The following is a 21,282-nucleotide window of genomic DNA, read 5'->3' on the forward strand; positions in this document are numbered from 1 at the left end:
AGAGTTTGGGAAGGATTTGTGGGTGAGATGGAACTTCAACTGGGCCTTGAAACTGAGAGGATTTAGCTAGGCAAAGGGGTGGAGAGAAGTCATTCCAGACTTGAGTGAGGATGGCATTGGGTATGGAATCACACAGATAGACAACGAGGTGCCTGACTTCCGAAGACGTGGAAGATCGATTTGAAGAGTTAACAATGCAGATTCTCCCACCATTGTTTTTTGGTTTTGAAGTAATTAGAATTACTTGTTTACAATGTTTTGTTTTAAAAAATGTTTTATTTAAAAGTACCTATACCTTTATGTTCAACAAAATAATATTAAATCTACATTTTTAAAAATTAACAATTGCTCTTATTATTCTATGAAACAGATCCAGGTCCCAGCTCCATTTGATTTGTCATACAAAACTGTAGACCAGTGGGAGATAGACCGCAACTCCATACAGCTTCTGAAGCGACTGGGATCTGGTCAGTTTGGCGAAGTATGGGAAGGTCTGTGGAACAATACCACTCCAGTAGCAGTGAAAACATTAAAACCAGGTGAGAGAATAATAAAGGTTAAATGGAGTATGCTGATTTTTATGAGCTCAGTTTAACACTGTAAATACCTAAGAGGTCATGGGGTGGCTAATACTAGCAGCAAGCAGGTGTTGTGCTCGTTCTCTCTAACCCGGGTGACCCCAACCTATGGCTAAGGCTTTAAAATATAAAAACAAGAGCACACTTCCTCAACATCAGTTGAGTCTTAAAGTATTGCTGATTGAAGAGCCTGACAACCCTTCAGAATTCAGTCTTCTAATGTCCTTATTCCCATTTTGTTCCTAGTCTTAGTTAACAAATACTGACTTAACTGAAAATATTTTAAAAAAATCAGAAGGAATCTTGATACTTTTCAGGGAACAACTATTTTTAAAAGTATAGATTTTGTACGGTTAAAAGGCAAAATGGTCCATCTAAAGAACCTTGTATTTGAAAATGTAGGAACTTTTTTTCCCTTCCATCTTCCTTTTTCCTGTGATGGCAAGTAAAAGTATACTGAAATCAGTATTTATTCAGCCAGGTTTTATTCCCTCTATTTTAAAGAGAGATTAAGTAACTTTCCAAATACTTTCTAGTCATTGGATCTTTAGCAAATGTTCGAACTCTATGCTTCAGTTTTGTCATTTGTAAAATAGAGATAATAATAAGGTCAATCAAGAAGATAAATTAAGTGATTAGTGCAAATGTTTTGTATAGTACCTGGTTCACAGTAAGTGACTGATAAAAACTACTATTATTATAATGAAAAAGTCAGCAAATGGCATAGCTGGGATTTGTACCCACATCTATTATTATTGTTGTCACACCCCATGGAAGTGACAGTCTATAAAAGTGCAACATTACTGTAGTAGCCTTATATGCACCTTTAATAACAGAGGTAAAAATAATAAACATAGGTTATATTGTAGTTTTCTGGGGGACCTGCATTATTTACCTAACCCAGAATTCTTAGAGGTTTGGAAAACCTCCTGGTGGCAGAACTTGAGTACTTGGGATTTGTTGGCCAGCAGCATAGAGTAACATGACGGTTCCCATACTGTGTGCCAAGGCTAATGGAGGCACCATGGTGAATTCACAGCAGTGCTGTGGAATATTTAAGAGTTTTGAAGTCAACATTCTGAATACTGTACTAGCTGCTACCTTGAACTAGTTCATGGTTTCAACCTTATATCAACATTCCTTTGGTTGATCATATCTTTGTGAAGCTGGGTTTTTGATAGTTGCTATGGTCAATGCAAAATCCACTCAAAAATCAATAGGGACCAGAACATGGGGGTAGCAGTGCTCAATCTGATTCTAAGATTGGAGAAGTTATGCAGTGCCCCAGGGGTGCATATATCATTTTAGAAGCATTTGTGGTTAAGAATTAAATGAAAAATTATCTTTTCCTTTCAATTTACCTGAGTTACCTTTTCAAATGGCCATCAAATTGTTAGGATAAATACTTCTTGACATGTTTAAATTTAACCCAGTAATCAAAAGAACTGTTAGTTTTTTATTTTCACTTGGGGACATCATGAAAAAAGTGATGGAGACACTAAGGGTTCCGTGACCTGAAAACGTTGGGCTCCTCTGGTTTAACAAGTTAATAGTGTCAAATTTGATATAAGATAAACCTGTATTTCAACCTGGCTTTGCCCCCTGTGACTTTGGACAATTTCTTAACCTTTCTGAATCTTCTCATTTGGAAGTGGTAATTATAATAGTTCCTACTTTCTAGGGTTTTATGAGGACAAATGGAGTCAATGTACGTAAAGTATATGCAGCAAGTTCTTAATAAATGTTAGTCTCCATGGGGCTGCTGACAGATGTGTGCACTGAAGTACAAATTTGCTAGTGCCGGAGCTCAGTTTGAGCACTTTCATCTGCCAGTTGAAACAAGAGAGAGGTACTTTTAAGTGGCCAGATGCTATATGAGTATTCCAGGTGAGGACATTCTATTCCTGCACCTTAGATTTTCACAATCACTGTGTGTATATACTTTTAAATCCCAATCTTGTTAATAATTGTGGCTAAACTTTGTTGTCCAATCTAATAATTCTTTTCTAAGAAGAGGCAGCCAGCTAGCCTCCCTAACACTGTTCTCTAAGGAAGCCCTTTGGGAAGTCAAAAGACAACAAAAAAAGTCAGAGTTCTCATATTTAAAAAACCCATGATAGTTTTCTCTCCAACAGGAATAATTGTTATTGATTTACAGTGTAATGGCCACAAACAGTTTAGTGATTGGTTAAATGTCCTCACTTCACTGAGGCCATTAATCAATCTTAGCAGCTATTTATTGCTGAGCAGGCTACTATGCAATAAAGATGAGCTTGAAATGAACTCCCACAGTAGCTTTGACAGGCAAAAATTAATATTTAATGTTACATTACTAGCTGAATTGAGGTTGGGTTTCCTTTACTCTGCAGCTGGTCAGCCATAACCAGTATGGCCATGAAGGAGTGCTCTGAAACAGACTTCACCTGCAGAGGCTTCTGACCTACTGTGATTTCAGTTCTTGTGCATAGTCTGATTTGGGAATGAGTTTGACTGTCCTGCATTGCATGAGTCTGATGGCCACACACATAGAAATTTCATTAACATAAAAATATATTGTATATATAATTTTCTTTTTCTTTTTTTTTGAAACAGAGACTTGCTCTTTCTCAGGCTAAAGTGCAATGGCACAATCTTGGCTCACTGCAACCTTCACCTCCTGGGTTCAAGTGATTCTCTTGCCTCAGCCTCCCAAGTAGCTGGGATTACAGGCATCCACCACCATGCCCGGCAAATTTTTGTATTTTTAGTAGAGACGAGGTTTCGCTATGTTGGCCAGGCTGGTCTCTAAGCCCTGACCTCAGGTGATTCCCCCTGCCTTGACCTCCCAAAGTGCTGAGATCACAGGCACGAGCCACCGCACCCAGCTTAATTTTTTGTATGGTGATCATTATTGCTGCTATTACTGGAAGCTTCTTTTTTTTTTGGGTGGTAGTGGTGGGGGTCCCCACCATATTGATATTTGATCATAGGCCAAACTAGGTGAAATAATCAAGAGCAAAGTCCTTTATTATGGTTTAGGTGTCCCATATTCCCAGCTCCGTTTTGCAACTATGATTCCAGATTTTCATCCTATTTGGTTGTGTGGAGTAAACCAATGGTAGAGATCAAATTGATGGAGCTCAGAAACATGTAACTGAAAAGAGCAATCGGCCATTTTCTCCTATTATCTCTCTTTAAGTCCTTGTCCCTTTTTGTTCCTTAGCCTATGAAATATACTTAGAGCTGGTCTGTTTGGTTTTTCCAAGACTATGCGTACCAATGATAATATAAGCAATGGTCAAAAGTCACCGAATACATACATGCCAGACATTGATATTATCTTGGTAATGATCTTACGGTGTCAGTAAAAATATTAGCCACATTTTATAGATGAAGAAACTGAAGTTTGGAGTGGTTTGATACAACTTGCTCAAGATCACACAGGAAGCTAGTGGCAGAGCTGAGATTTGTCCAGAATGCAGTCTGATCGGTCCAGTTCTGAACTTCTGGGTTCTCAAAAGGTAGACTGCTTAAATGTTTTATGTGAAATGATGTGCAGGTCACATGTAACTAACTCATCTTAACTTCACATTAATAAACAAGTCACAGCGTTAACTTAGAATGTCAAAGCTTATCCATGGCTGGGTTTATATATCAGTTGTAAAGTCTTCAATATGGAGAGGATGAGGAAATAGTAGTCTCTTTGAGCATCAATGGAAACTGAATGTGCATTATTCATAGTGAATATTAAGATGTGAAATAACAGTATTCCTTTAATTACAGCAATGCTCTGAAACATCATATTCTAAAAGAAAAGATTTTAAAGTTACTGATGAAATGTAAACTCCAGATAACTTTCCTCCTCTTAGATTTTATTTGATGGTAACTGCTTGACACCTTGCATGGTGAGTCAGAGTGGAGCCATTAAAATACAATTTAATTGTAGAAAACTCTTCTAAATAGGGCTTAATACTGTCTCTCCTCCATTTGGCCACACTATTAAGGCTCTTATTGTGGAAGCAGATAGTACAGGAGAAAATATTAAATATCAGTTTCAAGTTGAACATGTAAAACAGGTGAAAAAAACTCCATTAACTTTTGGGGATGGTCTTGGATGTTTTCCACTTGGCCTACACACTATGTTCTTACAGAATTAAAGACAAAAATATGGCAGAATCTCACTGTTTTAGGATTTTTTTCCAGCTGTTCCCACAGTGGGCACTAAGGACAGGGCAGCTATCAGTCTTCTCTGGATACAAAAAGCTCTGGCTGCAGTACTTAAATATTCAGTGCCCTCCAGTGCTCGTGTTAATAGAATGTGTTAAGATGGCTTGTTTTATCAATTAGATTGTCAGTCTCTCCTTTTTCCTTCGTTTTTCATATAGACCTGAATCAACCTCTCTTCACCTACAGGTCATAACATATAAACCATATTCTCCTGATGCACCAACACATCCAGTTATTAGGTTGCACTGGCTGAACTGATTCTCTTCTTGATAACTCTGAAGATTTGTGATACTGCTGCTCTTACTCTACTGAGAAGCAGGAGGCAATCTTGATGATTCCCACCAGGCTGCTGTGAGGATAGGAATGCCTCAGTAACATAAAGTGATTTCCCCCTCTTCTTGTTTCAGGTTCAATGGATCCAAATGACTTCCTGAGGGAGGCACAGATAATGAAGAACCTAAGACATCCAAAGCTTATCCAGCTTTACGCTGTTTGCACTTTAGAAGATCCAATTTATATTATCACAGAGTTGATGAGACATGGAAGTCTGCAAGAATATCTCCAAAGTAAGCTAAGGACTTAATAAAAGGAAAGGAAAAAAGAGGAATTTACTTCAGCTAGTCCTATACATGTCAATTTAGCAAGCCTTCTGAAACCCAAAGGATATTTACTATGTGTGTGTCTGTGAGAATGAATGTCTTAACATTGAATGGCTCACCTACTATTTAACAGGTTAAATATTGTATACTCAAAGGTAGGAAAGTATTTGTGCAGTGGAAGAGGAAATTATTCACAACAGATAGAGTACTTGAATGTAATGTGGGAAATTAAAGAATGGATGTTTTCCATGATACTTTATTTCCTACACTAACTAATTGAACATTATCAGTTATGGACCAATATTTTCTTTTTTTAAAATATGTTAACAATTTTTATTTTAAAGCTTGGTATAAATATGATTAAATTCTTATAGCCTTATAAAAACCTACCTGAGTGCGTGCCTGTAATCCCAGCTACTCGGGAGACTGAGGCAGGAGAATTGCCTGAACCCAGGAGGTGGAGGTTGCGGTGAGCCGAGATCACGCCATTGCACTCCAGCCTGGATAACAAGAGCAAAACTCCGTCTCAAAAAAAAAAAAAAAAAAAAAAAAGCCTACCTGACTGAAATCTAATAGTACCTAATCAGACTTTGTCAATGTTTCTCTTTTCCCTTCATTAGATCCTATTTCAAAAAGTCTCCTCAGAACAGCAAAAGAGCAAAAAAATATTAATATTCTGTAATTGGTGAAAGACCATCTACTCACTTTCCCAAGCTCCCTTACAGCTAAAGTCTACGCCTGTGACCTGGGCTTGGCTACTCAGATGCATCCACCTTAAATTAAGTAGGGGATTAGGGTACAAAGAACCAAGAACAGGCCAGCTATGATGGCTCATGCCTGTAACCCAGCACTTTGGGAGGCCGCTTGAGATCAGGATTGCTTGGGACCAGGAGTTTGAGACCAGCCTGGGTAATGTAGCAAGGCCCTGTCTCTACAAAATACATATATATATATATAAATATATATATATATATATATAAAAATATATATATATATAAAAATATATATGAATATGTATTTATATATATATAAAATATGTATTTATATATATATATAAACATATATATATGTGCAATTTAAAAAAGTGCAATTAAAAAATATATAAGTATATATATATTTTTTAAATTGCACTTTAGATTCTGGGGTACACGAGCAGAACAATATTTCCTATGGCACAGAATTCGGACCAGTATTTTCTATGGCACAGAATTTGGGGACATGGAATATATTTGGGAAAAAAGGGAGCGAAGTATCCTATGTTTATTTTCTTTGCCAGTATTTGACAACAAAGCTTCTGACCAGAAGTAACAGAGGTACTTCTGTTTCCTTTCCTTTTGGACAAATCAAGTCAAAGAGGGTAGGGAAGTACAATTCTCTAAGGTGCTTGAAAGGATAAAAAAAAAATTGTTTCTGAACAGCTCTAATTTCTACTATATATGTCTATTAAACGTCTCAGGATGACATGCCCCAAACTGATCTCCCTGTATTCTCCCCAGTAATCTGCTACTCTTGCAGTCTTTCCTTCTTTGACCATATCAATACTCAGGCCTAATACCTTGGTGACATCTCTACTTTTCATGTTCTATCTCTAGCTTGCTAGCAAAATCCCATTGCCTGGCCTTCAAAATATATAGAGAATTTTACCTCTCCTCAATGCTCCTACCCTGATCCAGGCTGCCCTCGCCTCTCTCCTGAATTCTGCAGTAGCTCCCGACTAGTCTTCCTCTTCTGGTTCTTGTCTCCTTCAGTCTTTTCTCAACACAACAGCTAGAGAGCTACAGTTAAAATGTAAATCAGAGCATGTCTTTTCCTCAGCTCAAAAGCTGCAATGACTCCCATTGGTTCTTATTTCTGTGTAACTTATGAAGTCCTTCATGGCCTGGCTGTCTATTCCCTCTCTGACCTCGTCTCCTACAACCTTCCTCTTGCTCAGTCTGTGTCAGCTACACTAGCCCTCTTTGCTATTTTTTCCAACCCTCTGGGCATGCTTTTGCCTCACTCGTTATTTCCTCTGCCTGAATTTTTGTTGTTGTTGTTCTGACATTTATTCACATGCTCATTTCTCATTTCCTGAACATTTCTACTTAGATGTTTCCATCTTGGTGATTCCTTCACTAGTCACTCTCTGAATTTTACAATTTAATTTCTTTCTACTGGCTGTTAAAGTATTCCTCTTCCCCTGCTTTTAATTTTCTCTTCTTGGCTGTTAAGCATCTTATAATACTGTATAACTTATTTATTTAGCTTATTTTTAGTATCCTCTGAATATAACTCCACCAAGGCAGATATTTTTTGTTTGTTTGTTTCAGAGTTAGAACAGTGTCTGGCACATAAGAAAGTGTGTACTAATTAGGTAGTGAATAAATAGATTAAGTTGGGACCATCTTGAACCTAACAAGATTAGGACTTGGAATCAAACTTGTTTTTAGACTCTTATATCAGCTTGAAAAGATCCACTTGGTACATGGCCAACTCCTTTGGCATTGAGGATTTTTGTGGCTTGGTAATGTGGTATACTCAGGGCTAAGTATGAACCCTATCAGCTTCAAGGTTAGGTCATTATGGTCAAGTTTACCAGTACTTTCATTTGTAAGGATGATGCTTAGCAGCCAGGAGGAGTGCTCACTGCAGACAGCCCCTTCCCCAATCAAGAGGGTGCACATTCAGGAAGGTGATCTTAAAATGAATGTGCCACTCTTAAGCAGCCCATCATGATGAATGTTATTAAGCTGAAAGATTATTGAGTAATAGAATATAATTGAAAATATTTTCTTGCTGCAAATGTAAATGGTCATAGGTTTGTGAACCTTTACATCAGTTCTGACATTTGCTGGTTGTATTAAAAGTATGCATTGAGGTTTACTTAGACAGTATGAGGCTACTGCACCCTTCAGAGTAGGAAATACGTATTATGCAATTTTCTCCAGTATGTCTGTCAGTGCAAACCTTTTTCTATCCGCTGTAATAGGATTAGATGTCATAAGTGATAGTTGAAATAACATACATATTTTTTCTATATAACTATTTTTATAGTCTCTAAGCTTGGCTGGATAATTTTTGTAATAAATTTCTCCGAAATAAGAGACACCTGTCAAAAAACCTTAGTATTGATGGTAATTAATGACAGATACATCTTATTACAATTTAAAGAAGATACACATTTCCATCTTAAAAACATTTAGTTTGGCTTGTTTTTTCCCCAGTAAATGCTTATAGAACATCTAATATGTATTAAGCAGCTTGTCACCTACTCCTTTGAGTAATAGAAATTCCTATGAAATGGGGGAGAATAATTGCAATATTTACTTCACATTGTTGTTCAGAGTATTAAATTAGATGATTGACTGAAAATGAACTATACGAGATCGTGACAGGAGAGGATCATATATATACCTTTTCTCTTTAAAAAACACTTTAGCAGTTACTCTGTGACAGGCAATTTCTAAGTCTTTTATAAATATTATCTTCATTCAGTTTTCTTTTTTTTTCCAATTTTTTAAAAAATTATACTTTAAGTTCTGGGATACATGTACGGAATGTGCAGGGTTGTTACATAGGTATACATGTGCCAAGGTGGTTTGCTGCTCCCATCAACCCATCATCTATATTAGATATTTCTCCTAATGCTATCCCTCCTCTTGTCTCCCACCACCCAACAGGCCCCAGTGTGTGATGTTCCCCTCTCTGTGCCCATGTTCTTATTGTTCAACTCCCACTTATGAGTAAGAACATGCGGTGTTTGGTTTTCTGTTCCTGTGTTAGTTTGCTGAGAATGATGGTTTCTAGCTTCATCCATGTCCATGCAAAGGACATGAACTGATCCTTTTTATGGCTGCATAGTATTCCATGGTGTATATGTGCCACATTTTCTTTATCCGGTCTAACATTGATGGGCATTTGGGTTAGTTCCAAATCTTTGCTATCCTGAATAGTGCTGCAGTAAATATATATTTGTATGTGTCTTTATAGTAGAATGATTTATAATCCTTTGGGTATATACCCAGTAATGAGATTGCTGGATCAAATGGTATTTCTAGTTCTAGATCCTTGAGGAATCACCACACCACTCTTCCACAACAGTTGAACTAATTTACACTCCCAACAACAGTGTAAGAACGTTCCTATTTCTCCACAATCTCTCAGCATCTGTTGTTTCCTGACTTTTTAATGATTGCCCTTCTAAATGGCATGAGATGGTATCTCTTTGTGGTTTTGATTTGCATTTCTCTAATGACCAGTGATGATGAGCTATTTTTCATATGTTTGTTGGCTACATAAATTTCTTCTTTTGAAAAGTGTCTGTTCATATCTTTTGCCTACTTTTTGATGAGGTTGTTTTTATGTGTGTGTAAATTTGTTTAAGTTCCTTTTAGATTCTGGATATTAACCCTTTGTCAGATGGATAGATTATAAAATTTTTCTCACATTCTGTAGGTTGCATGTTCACTCTGATGATACTTTCTTTTGCTGTGCAGAAGCTCTTTAGTGCAGTTAGATCCCATTTGTCAATTTTGGCATTTGTTGCCATTGCTTTTGGTGTTTTTTAGTCATGAAATCTTTGCCCATGCCTATGTCCTGATGGTATTGCATAGGTTTTCTTCTAGGGTTTTTATGGTTTTAGGTCTTACCTTTAAGTCTTTAATCCATATTGAGTTAATTCTTTTATAAGGTGTAAGGAAGGGGTCCAGTTTCAGTTTTCTGCATATGGCTAGCCAGTTTTCCCAGTATCATTTGTTACATAGGGAATACTTTCCCCATTGCTTGTTTTTATCACGTTTCTCAAACATCAGATGGTTGTAGATGTGTGGTGTTATTTCTGAGGCCTCTGCTCTGTTCCATTTGTCTATATATTCATTTTGGTACCAGTACCATGCTGTTTTGTTTACTGTGGCCTGGTAGTATAGTTTGAAGTCAGGTAGTGTGATGCCTCTACCTTTGTTCTTTTTGCTTAAGATTATCTTGTCTATATGGGCTATTTTTTTGTTCCACATGAAATTTAAAGTAGTTTTTTTCTAATTCTGTGTAGAAAGTGAATTGTAGCTTGATGGGGATAGCATTGAATCTATAAATTACTTTGGGCAGTATTGCCATTTTCATAATATTGAATCTTCCTATCCATGAGCATGGAATGTTTTTCCAATTGTGTCCTCTTTTATTTCCTTGAGCAGTGGTTTGTAGTTCTCCTTGAAGAAGTCTTTAACACTCAATCAAGTAAGTATTGATGGAACATATCTCAAGATAATAAGAGCTGTTTATGACAAACCTACAACCAATATCATACTGAATAGGCAAAAGCTGGAAACATTCCAATTGAAAACTGGCACAAGACAAGGATGCCCTCCCTCACCACTCCTATTCATCATAGAATTGGAAGTTCTAGCCAAGGCATTAAAGCAAGAGAAACAAATAAAAGTATTCAAATAGGAATTGAGGAAGTCAAATTATCTCTCTTTGTAGATGACAAGAATGTATATTTAGAAAACTCCGTCATCTCGGCCCAAAAACTTCTTAAACTGATAAGCAACTTTAACAAAGTCTCAGGATACAAAATCAATGTGCAAAAATCACAAACATCCCTATACACCAATAATATACAAACAGAGTCCCACTTCACAGTTGAAGAAACAGGTCTGGAGAGATTAAGTAACTCATCCAAGGCAGAAGTTTGGCTTCATAGTTCATGCTTTTAACTATATTCATAGCACTGATGTTATCTTTGTAACATCAATCTGTATTAGTTGTCTATTGCTGCACAAAACATTGCCACAAAACTTAGTGGCTTAAAGCAGCAAATGTTTATTATCTCACAGCGTCTGTGGTTAGAATCCAAGTGTAGCTTAGCTAGGTCTCCTAATTCAGGGCCTCTTAGAAGGCTGCAGTGGGGTATTGGCAAGTACCCAGTCATCAGAAGGCTCTAATGGTGAATGGTGGTGGATCCAGTTCCAAACTCAGTGATGTAACTCTTGGCAGGAGTCGTTTCCTCACAGGCTGTTAGATTGAGGAAATCAGTTCCTTTCTGGTTGTTGGTTGCAAGATACCCTTTGCTCCTTGCTACAGAGACCTTTCCATTGGGCAGCTTGCAACATAGCATCTTGCTTTATTACAGTGAGCCAAGCGAGAGAACAACAGGGTGGAGATTATCTGTAAGGCAAAGTCATAGCCTCTTATACTATAATCTTTGAAGCAATACCCCACTACTTCTGCCATATTCTGTTGTTGAATGAGTGACTAGGTCCAGGCCACACTCAGTAGAAGAGGTTATCACAAGGACTTGAATATAAGGAGGTACAAATAACTGGGAGTCAATTTAGAAGATACCACATAACTTACTGTTAGTAACCAGCTTGTCTTAATTTCCATACATTTCTTTTCTTATAGAGTGAATTTGATATCAAAAGGCCTAGCTATTTTGGTCATCACAGCAGCAATGTTTTGCTATTTTGCTGCATACTAAGTTATAATTTATTTTCATGCTCACATCTTGTTTTAGAGTGAATAATATCAGCTGCTATTACATAGAATTCAAAACTCTCTATGACTTAATAACAATAGACATTTTTTTGATGTGGGCCAGACTGCTCTGCTAGGTGGCTTTCTCTAAAAGGTAACACAGGGATTTAGACTCATGTGACTCTACTATTTTGAAATACATCCCTGTAGCCATAAGACTGTGGGAGATTTTAAGAGCCAGGCTTATAAGTGATGTACATCATTTCTTCACACAGTGCATTGCCCAGAACTAGTGACAGGGCTCAACTTAACTATAAGGGAAGATGGGAAATGTAGTTTTCTGTGTGTGCCCAGGGAAAAAAGAAAGGACAAAAGAATTGGTAAGCAGTTAGTTTCACTTCACGTCTTACTGAGATATGCTACTTGCCTTAAAAAAATAAATATATGTACAAACACACACACACACACACACACACACACATTGCTTAAGTCTTTCCTCTGAAAAATTGTTTTGACCCTGTTTATTTCATTTTTATTAAAAAATAGTATATATGTAGAAAACATATAATCATACACTATATGTATTTAACATGTAATTATAAAGCAAACAAATAAGCAACCAGTCAGTCACTGACCAGAGCAAGCATTAGAATGCGGCCAGCACCCCAGAAACCCCCCGAATAGTTTATCAATTAAAATCCCTAACTGTCCCAAATTTTATGATAATTGCGTTCTTGTTACTTTATGTTTACCTCTACCAGAACCTTCTCATCTTCCCTCTTAATTAGGGTTTTGGAATTTGCCACCTCCTCATTCTGTCTCCATGTCCTTGACTCCCATTTAGCCCTCAAAGCCTTACAGCTGATCTCCAGTCAAATTCGTCTTCCTATCTCCAAGATCACCAGAGACTCCCTTATTATATTTGACAAATGTCTTAGTCCTTTTCTTCATGGACTTACTTGTAGAATTTGACTATAACAGCATTTTCTCTTTATCAAAACCTTTGATTTGTTACAAGTTTCTCTAGTAGTTTTCTTCTCTTATTCTTCTGGCTGATTCTTCACAATTTTCTTGTAGGTTTATCTTCCTCTGCCCACCCTCAATATTGGTGTTTCTCTGTCACTTCCTAGCAATCTCACCCATTTTTACTGTTTTAACACCCAGTTATAACTTGTGACTGTTAAATCTGTATCTCTTGCTGCATATTCTCCCCCGAGTTTCAGACCCATAGCATGTCTTCCTTCGGTCATTTCCACATAGGTAATTCATATGTATCTCTAGCTTTATTGCATTTTAATTCTCATTTTAACAACAAATACCATAAAGTAGTTACTATTATCTCTGTACAGATGAGGAAACTAAGTCATAGGAATAAGTTGAGCTGCTTGCCTAAGGTCACAAGGAAATATCAGGCATAGCCTTGATTTAAAGTCTAGCCCTCTAACTTCAAACTAGGTCTCCAGACCCCTCTGCTGTATATAGCTGCCTTTCAAGTCAGGGTTTGTGTCTAAACTTTCGACCATGAGTCTAATGGACTTTATGTAATATTCAGCTTATTCAGACAGGGATATCTAAAAACAATATTAGTTTAAGTTGATGTGAAATTCTTTTAAGTCTCCAGGCATATGAAAACATCTGTCAACAGTATGGCAGCTAAATCCTACGCGGGGATGACTTACCCCATTTCAAAGTAGAAGGAGTCAGTATTATTTTATGCACAAATATAAAATAGGTAACTCAAATACAAATACAAATGAGTCATCACCACAAAATAGTACTGACCTCCCTCTACTAATAATCTAATTAATTGTACTATATAAATTTCTTATACTTAATTATAAAGAATGAGTAGTAGGAGAAACTTTGCCTATTGAAGGTATACTTATTCCTAGAGAGATGAGCAATGTATTCTAAGAATAACAGACTAAGGCATACATAAAATAATGTATCAAGCTTGGTGGTACAAATGTAATATACATACTTAATAACTATGGATAGTCCTTTCATTTGTGTTAGTGAGCTAGTTTATAAAAACAATATGATGGAAGAATGAGAAATTTTAATTGGCTCAGTCATAAAAGTTAATATTGTTTTATAGGGTCAATGACTAAAACAAAGTATGCAATGCTTGAAAGAAATTCAGTATGAGTTAAGCAAAATTTCCATGAAGAAATAAGTGAGTGACATGTGGTGTTGGAATCATGTGAAGAAAAGCTCAACAGCACTGATCATTAGACAAATGCAAATCAAAACCGCAATGAAATACTATCTTACACCAGCCAGAATGGCCTTTATTAAAAAGTCAAAAAATAACAGATGCTGGCAAGGTTGTGGAGAGAAAGGCATGATTATGTACTGTTGGTAGGAGTGTACATTAGTTCAACCATTGTGGAAGACAGTGCAGTGATTCCTTAAATATCTAAAAATAGAACTACTGTTTGACCCAGGAATCCCATTACTGGATATATGCCCAAAGGAATATAAATTGTTTTATCATAAAGACACATGCACATTATGTTAATTGCAGCAAAGACAATAGCAAAGACATGGAATTAACCTAAATGCCCATCAGTGGTAGCCTGGATAAAGAAAATGTGGTATGTATACACCATGGAATAGTATGCAGCCATAAAAAATGAGATCATGTCCTTTGCAGCAACATGGATGGAGGGGGAGGTCATTATCCTTTGCAAACTAATGCAGGAACAGAAAACCAAATCCCCTATGTTCTCACTTTTAAGTGGGAGCTATGTTCATTCACATAAGGGGAAACAGCACATACTTGCTCTTATGAGAGGATGAAGGTGGGGAGGTGGGAGAGGATCAGGAAAAATAACTAATAGGTACTAGACTTTATACCTGGATGACGAAATAATCTGTGCAATAAACCCCCATGACACCAGTTTACCTATATAACAAACCTTGAAATGTATCCCTGAACTTAAAATAAAAGATAAATAAATTGTTTAAAAAAGAAAAAAGGCAAAACAGCCAGACTCTCAGATAATTGTAGCCATGTTTGGATCATATGATAACTTGTTACTTGTAATACTCATTCAAGGAAGGGAGGGCCTTGGAATATGTTTGGACTCTGAAAAACTGTTGCCTTATTAACCTTTCACAGCAAATTAAGTGTGTTAATATATATATATTTTTGCTCAACAGATCAGTGCGATTGTACTTAATCTCCCTGATAGCTCATTGATTTGAAATTCTCAAAATTCACTTTAATAGTTTAAATGTTCTCTAAAGTAAATCTCTTACTTTTCTCCTATTGCTCAGATGATGCTGGGTCAAAAATCCAACTGACTCAACAGGTAGACATAGCGGCACAGGTTGCCTCTGGAATGGCCTATCTGGAGTCTCAGAACTACATTCACAGAGATCTGGCTGCCAGAAATGTCCTCGTTGGTGAACATAATATCTACAAAGTAGCAGATTTTGGACTTGCCAGAGTTTTTAAGGTGGATTTAGTTTTGTTTTATTTACTTTTTGTAGTAGGCCCAAAGGCTAACAGTTAGTAGATCAATAGACACACTGCTATTCCTTAAAACAATGTTTCTCCAAGTTCTGTAGTCCATAGACCACTTCAATAGTCCAAGATCTTAAAGAACTACCTACACATTCCTATTTCTTTACCAAGGAGAAGAAAACAATAGAGAAAACAATGACCAACCAGATTGGAAAGTATGTAATTAAGTTCATAGTTGAATTAATGATCTGTTTTTCAGTTAGTACCATTCACCTCTGTTTGCCTCTATTTCCTTTATGAAAGCAATACACTTTGTACAGTGTTATCCTAACCACTGTTACTTACTGTGAGCTAGACCAATTTGGATGCTGTCAGAATTCTTCAGCAATCACTGGCTTTAAAATTCCTTCATTTTTACCTCAGTCATAAAGATACTATATAGGAGACATTATATTAGGTGTTTTTCTCTTAAATTAGTTTTAAATTTCCATATTGTACCCTAAAAATATGGGTGTAGGGCATGAAGCAACAAATAAATGATTCCCTTTTAATCTTCATGAATTCGTCATTTTTTTTCTTTTTGTAAATTAATTAGTACCCCAGTGAGTTGATAGATTAATTGTAATCACTTGGATCCTACTTTTCATTATTTGCAAGTCGTTACATAGTAATTATCAAAGTCAGTGACAATAGACTTTGCTTCCTTTTTTTGTTTGTTTGTTTTTTGCTCAAGACCAGATGTGAAGCCAGAATCATCATTTATTAATTATCCAAATGTAGTAGAATATTTCTTTCAGTGCTATTTGTGGCACATAGTAGGCTCTCAAACAATATTTTATTAATAACTTCCCACATATTTTACAGTCTTGTATGCCAGATTCAGAATTTGCTACTGTAATTGTCAATCGATCTAGCTGATTTTTGAATCTTTTCTCTCTAAATTTTAATGTGAAGCAGGTTATAGATTAATGAGGGTAAAAAAATTGCTTTAACTTGGCTTGGCTTGATTCCTTTTTAAAAAAATTTTTTTTTTTTCCTTTTTTTTCCTGCCTGCCCGCCCTCCTGCCTTGGCTTGATTCCTTAATGCATTAACAGGTAGACAATGAAGACATCTATGAATCTAAACACGAAATAAAGCTGCCGGTGAAGTGGACTGCACCCGAAGCCATTCGTACTAATAAATTCAGCATTAAGTCTGATGTGTGGTCATTTGGAATCCTTCTTTATGAAATCATTACTTATGGCAAAATGCCTTATAGTGGTGAGTAATTAATTCTGAAGTGGGCCTTTCTGCTGCAGGTCACTTGCTTAGGTGTGACTTTAACTGCTTTGCCCAGACTTAGAGGGCAGACTTATGAGGCTGACCACACCATGAAGCTGAGGGAGCTTGATAGATAAAATTTGATGATGATAATTTGCATTAATGAGGTGGTTTATTGCTTCCCTCTCCTTTGCTATTGAATTGCAGTCTTATAGGCATCACTTGCTGCAGGATTTAGTTTAATCTGTTTAACCTGGGAAGGGGATGGTAGACCTCAAAGCTTTGCCAAGGAAATTGACTTGCTTAGTAATCTAGAATATAAGTGGCTGTAAGTTTAAGACTCTGATCTTTAGCTTGTTTTTTGTTGGTACCATTCTGTATTTTCTAGGTATGACAGGTGCCCAGGTAATTCAGGTGCTGGCTCAAAACTATAGACTTCCGCAACCATCCAACTGTCCACCGAAGTTTTACAACATCATGTTGGAGTGCTGGAATGCAGAGCCTAAGGAACGACCTACGTTTGAGACACTACATTGGAAACTAGAGGACTATTTTGAGACGGAATCTTCATATTCAGATGCAAATAACTTTATAAGATGAACACTGGAGAAGAATATCAAATAATGAAGTAGCAAAACAAATTCAAATAATTTGTACAATATTATCAACCAACTGCAAAATCAGTTTATCTTGACAAATCGAAGTGATGGGATAAAGTTGGCCATGTATTATATAAAAGATTATTTGTGCATTTTATTGACTGGGTAACACTGCAGGACAGTCAAGATGATATATAATTTTCTCACTGCCTGGTAAAATTAAGCATGCTAAACAAAGTTATTTTTCTTTTTAAGAGATACTTACATTTCTATTTATTGTTTGAAATGCCGATCAAGAGAATCAACAGATGATAGTCAGTTTTTACTCAGTGACTGTTGTTGCATTTTCCTGTTTACTGATTAGAGTGGTTATTCATTATTCCTCAGATTGCTGAATCCCATCAGGCTGTTATTATGAAGGAATTTGATTGCTTTGCTGCACAGCAGGACCTGTGCTTTGAGATTTTTTTTTTTTCTCTTTTAAAATATCCTGTAACTACAATGATGGTAAAGCCATGTTAAATGACTTGATTGTACTTGGAGTAATTGCACGTTTTTTTTTTTTTTCTATGCATAAAAAAAGACGCAGCTGTTGAGAAAATGAATTAAAATCTTTTTCATTTTGCAGAAGGAAATGATGGAATTTTTCTATACCTCAGTATGTGTCATCTGAGACTCATATATGTTAGTTTTAATCTCTTAATGTTGAGAATCAGGTTGCAAAGCTGATGAGTTATTATCTATGGAAATGTGAGAAACATCTAATAGCCGGCAAAGTCTGAGAAATGAGAGAACAGTAGGATTGCTGTGGCCTAGACTTCTGAGCAATTAATAAAGAAAAAGAAGTACCCTTTGGCATACAGACAAGAATTTTAAATGGACTACAAAATAGGACAAACTCTATTTCAGAACTAGAGGCTAGGAATAATATCTGAACTTGGTTATGAAATTTTTTTTTTGGTCTGGTAGGATAAGAGAGTTTTTACTTATCTTAAATTTGCATTAACCTTTGTAGCAAAATTATTGCTTTTTTTAAGCAATGGATGTATTAAATTCTCTCTATCATTAGATGACTAGGTAGACTTTTTCCAAGTGGTTTAAAAATCAAATATATATTCAAAGATCTTCCAGGGTAAAGCAATAGGAATGAAACAAGCCATGAGAAAGCAGGATATTTTGAGTATATTCTCTTACCTTTCTTTAAGGAGAGGTGCCTATCTAAACAGTCACAGAAACTCAAATTCAAAGTAGATTAAACAAGAACTAAATTTGTAAACTCTTTTAACTGGGAGATAGGAAGTAGGGAGGGCTCCAGGCTCATTATCATTAGCAGTTCAATGATGTCAACAAAGACCCATGTCTTTTCCAAGCCTCCCTCTGCCATCAGTATTGCCCTTCTTCCCAGGGTAACAGTTGGCTATCAATGGCAAAACTGAGGCTCCTCATTTTCTTCTCATCTAGCAGGAGAAAATGGGAAATCTCCATCCCCAGCTTGGATTAAAAATTATTTTCATTTTTGTGTTCAGGCAAACTTGGGTCCTATGCCCAGGCATGGACCAGTAATAGACTTAATGTGAATGCTATGTGCTGATTGGATTAGAATAAGTTCTGACACTGAAGCTGGGAATGTGGTCACCTTCCTCAGAAACAAGTTGGGAGGTTGGTTTATCTGAATAAAAGTAGAGAATATGAGATGCTGGAGAGGTGTTCCTTCAGGAGAAAATTTCCTGAGATGAATTAACTGTTAGAATTATCTATCTATCCACCCATCTATCATCATTACCTCATCTCCCTCTTTGCTCTCTCTCTAAATATATACGTGTGTGTGTGTGTGTGTGTGTGTGTGTGTGTGTGTGTGTATGTATTCCAGGCAGATGTGTGCATATACACCCAAACTTCTTTGATGACCTTGGAATAAAATGGGTCATGTGAAGCTTAAGATTATATAACCCCTTGATTCCTTTATGAACAGAAACTATTTCTAAGAGCAAAACTAATCTTTTAAATTAGTTGAATGTGTATATAACAATTTCACTTATTTATTTAAAGTCATCTAGCCTAATACAATCAAGGAGTAAATTATGAAAAACCAGTTAGCAAAAATGAAAAGAAAATAGTTCTTGTTTTTGGATTCATTTCTTCATGTTTAATTTTTCTTGGGAACATATAGAAGTGAATAGAAATATTCCCATTTCAGTGTGCAAATTCAGCTGCTATATGGTTTGTTTCCTTTTAGTAGCTAATAATAATACATTTTTTAGTAACTTTTGATTTTGAAATATGAAAAGAAGGTTATCCTTTCCTGTTTTAATACCACCTGAAACCCATTTAACTTACTGTGTTTGATTCTTGGGGACATTTATGTTCAAGGTTCTGTCAAAGCAATCTATTATTCTTGTTTTTACCTGATGGATCATGGAGAAAAATAATGGATTCAGTTATGAGAAACAGTAATAGATTTTTTTAAGCTGCCATAAATTTCTCTCTCTGTATTAAATAAAAGGATCGGGAAAAGATAAGTTGAATTTTCCTACAATGAGCCAGCTCTTCTTAAATTTACTTCCCATAAATTGTAGCAAAGCACTCTTCATATAATGTTTTATTTATGTAATTCAGTTATTTGGAGATGGTGGGGAGGGATGTGAGTACATCATTTCATGTTGTATTTCAAATCTCTTCAGACAGAAACCCTAAGAATTTGCAACAGAGAAAATTCAATGTTCCATTAAGTTTTTCTTTTTCTTTTAAAGAGGGTAAGGAAGGAAATAAGGAAATAGATTTAAGTTCCCTAAGATCAAAAGAGACACAAGATGGACTCTGAATAGTTATGGAACCGAATATTTTGTCATCAAAAACGAAGTTAAAGTCAGAGTGACCAGGAATCTGCAAACTGACTGTGGGAATGGGTAGACTTAAAAGACAACAAAGAACTAGCCTGTGGGGTAACATCAGGCTATGCCCACCCTCAACTTCTACTCACAATATGTGTCTGCATGATGACTGTGTGGATCTAATGAACCAGGAGGGGCCCAAATTTTCGGACTCTGTGGTGGCCTAAAGGAAACTGTTGCCATTGGAAGGATGCCATACCACCACCCAGCTGGAGTTTCCTGGAGGAAGCAGAGCCCAGCTGGTATTCCATGGCTTGTCAAGCATATGCCATACCTACAATCTTTTTCTTCATGCTCTGCTTGAGCATATGATTTCTGGACCAAATAACCTTCCTGGCATTGTGTTATTGTTGACTCATTTTGATCCTTTACAAAGACATATTATGTGAACTAGAATGGTGATGATTTGGGTACCTTATTCAAATTGCATCATCATTTAATTCAAGAGAAAGGTAAAAGTAAATGAGGTTTGTATATCTAGGTATTGGAATTGCCAGTGGGCTGATCTGACAATGTTTGATTCTTGTTTTTTCTGGAATTATTATGTAGAAGATTCAGTCTATAATCTTCAACATGATGCAAACTTTCAGTGTCCTAGGATCAAATAAACATGCTGGAAAATATCTAAAAATCTTTTGTATTTATATCTTAATTTTCAGTGTTATCCCTTTACTGCCTACATTGCCTCACTAAACTCTTTTAGATTTTTCTCTGCTTTTGTTAGGAAAGTGATGTTAGTAGGCCTCTTAAGTTATTCATGAAATTTAGAAATATACTGGAGAACAAAATTGTACATAAACTCTGAATTTCAGAACCTTTAACAAGTTTAGCTTCAATCTGCATTCAGATGTCACTATCTATAGAGATGTTATAAGTTGAAATTAGAAGAAAAGAGATGCCCAATTATTTTCATTTACTCTTCTTGCCTGGGTAGTTAATTTATCTACTAGTCATTTGAAGCAAGAGACATCAACATAACATCTTTTTCATTTTCAAAGAGAATAGTCAGCTCATCCAGTAAAGGGTACTATATCTCAAGCACACCTCAAATGTCCAGTTAGAAGTATTACCATGCAAAGGATCCAAGTCATATAACCAAATAACCAAAAAATTGTATGTGGGGAAAAAATAGTTAGAAGCACCTAAAACTTCCCCATTTGAAAGAAACTAAATATTGCTTTTTAATGATTTTCTGATATTTTAGAACAGAGGCTTCACTTATACTA

The 21,282-nt window shown here is 36.2% G+C and overlaps 1 protein-coding gene across 1 annotated transcript in view; it reads left to right on the forward strand.

Moving 5' to 3' along the window:
• FRK (fyn related Src family tyrosine kinase) overlaps positions 1-20,677 on the forward strand; it is a 110,266-nt gene extending 89,589 nt beyond the window's left edge. Inside the window, exons 4-8 of the mRNA XM_012460404.3 lie at positions 371-539; positions 5,192-5,350; positions 15,116-15,297; positions 16,401-16,566; positions 16,955-20,677. Coding sequence (XP_012315827.1) covers positions 371-539; positions 5,192-5,350; positions 15,116-15,297; positions 16,401-16,566; positions 16,955-17,166 — 888 coding nt within the window. The 3' untranslated portion in view covers positions 17,167-20,677. The remainder of the gene's footprint in view (positions 1-370; positions 540-5,191; positions 5,351-15,115; positions 15,298-16,400; positions 16,567-16,954) is intronic.
• Positions 20,678-21,282: the final 605 nt, after the last annotated feature.

Source organism: Aotus nancymaae, unplaced genomic scaffold, assembly GCF_030222135.1.
Source record: "Aotus nancymaae isolate 86718 unplaced genomic scaffold, 86718_ANA_hifiasm-v0.15.2.pri h1tg000040l, whole genome shotgun sequence".
Classification (NCBI taxonomy): Eukaryota; Metazoa; Chordata; class Mammalia; order Primates; family Aotidae; genus Aotus; species Aotus nancymaae.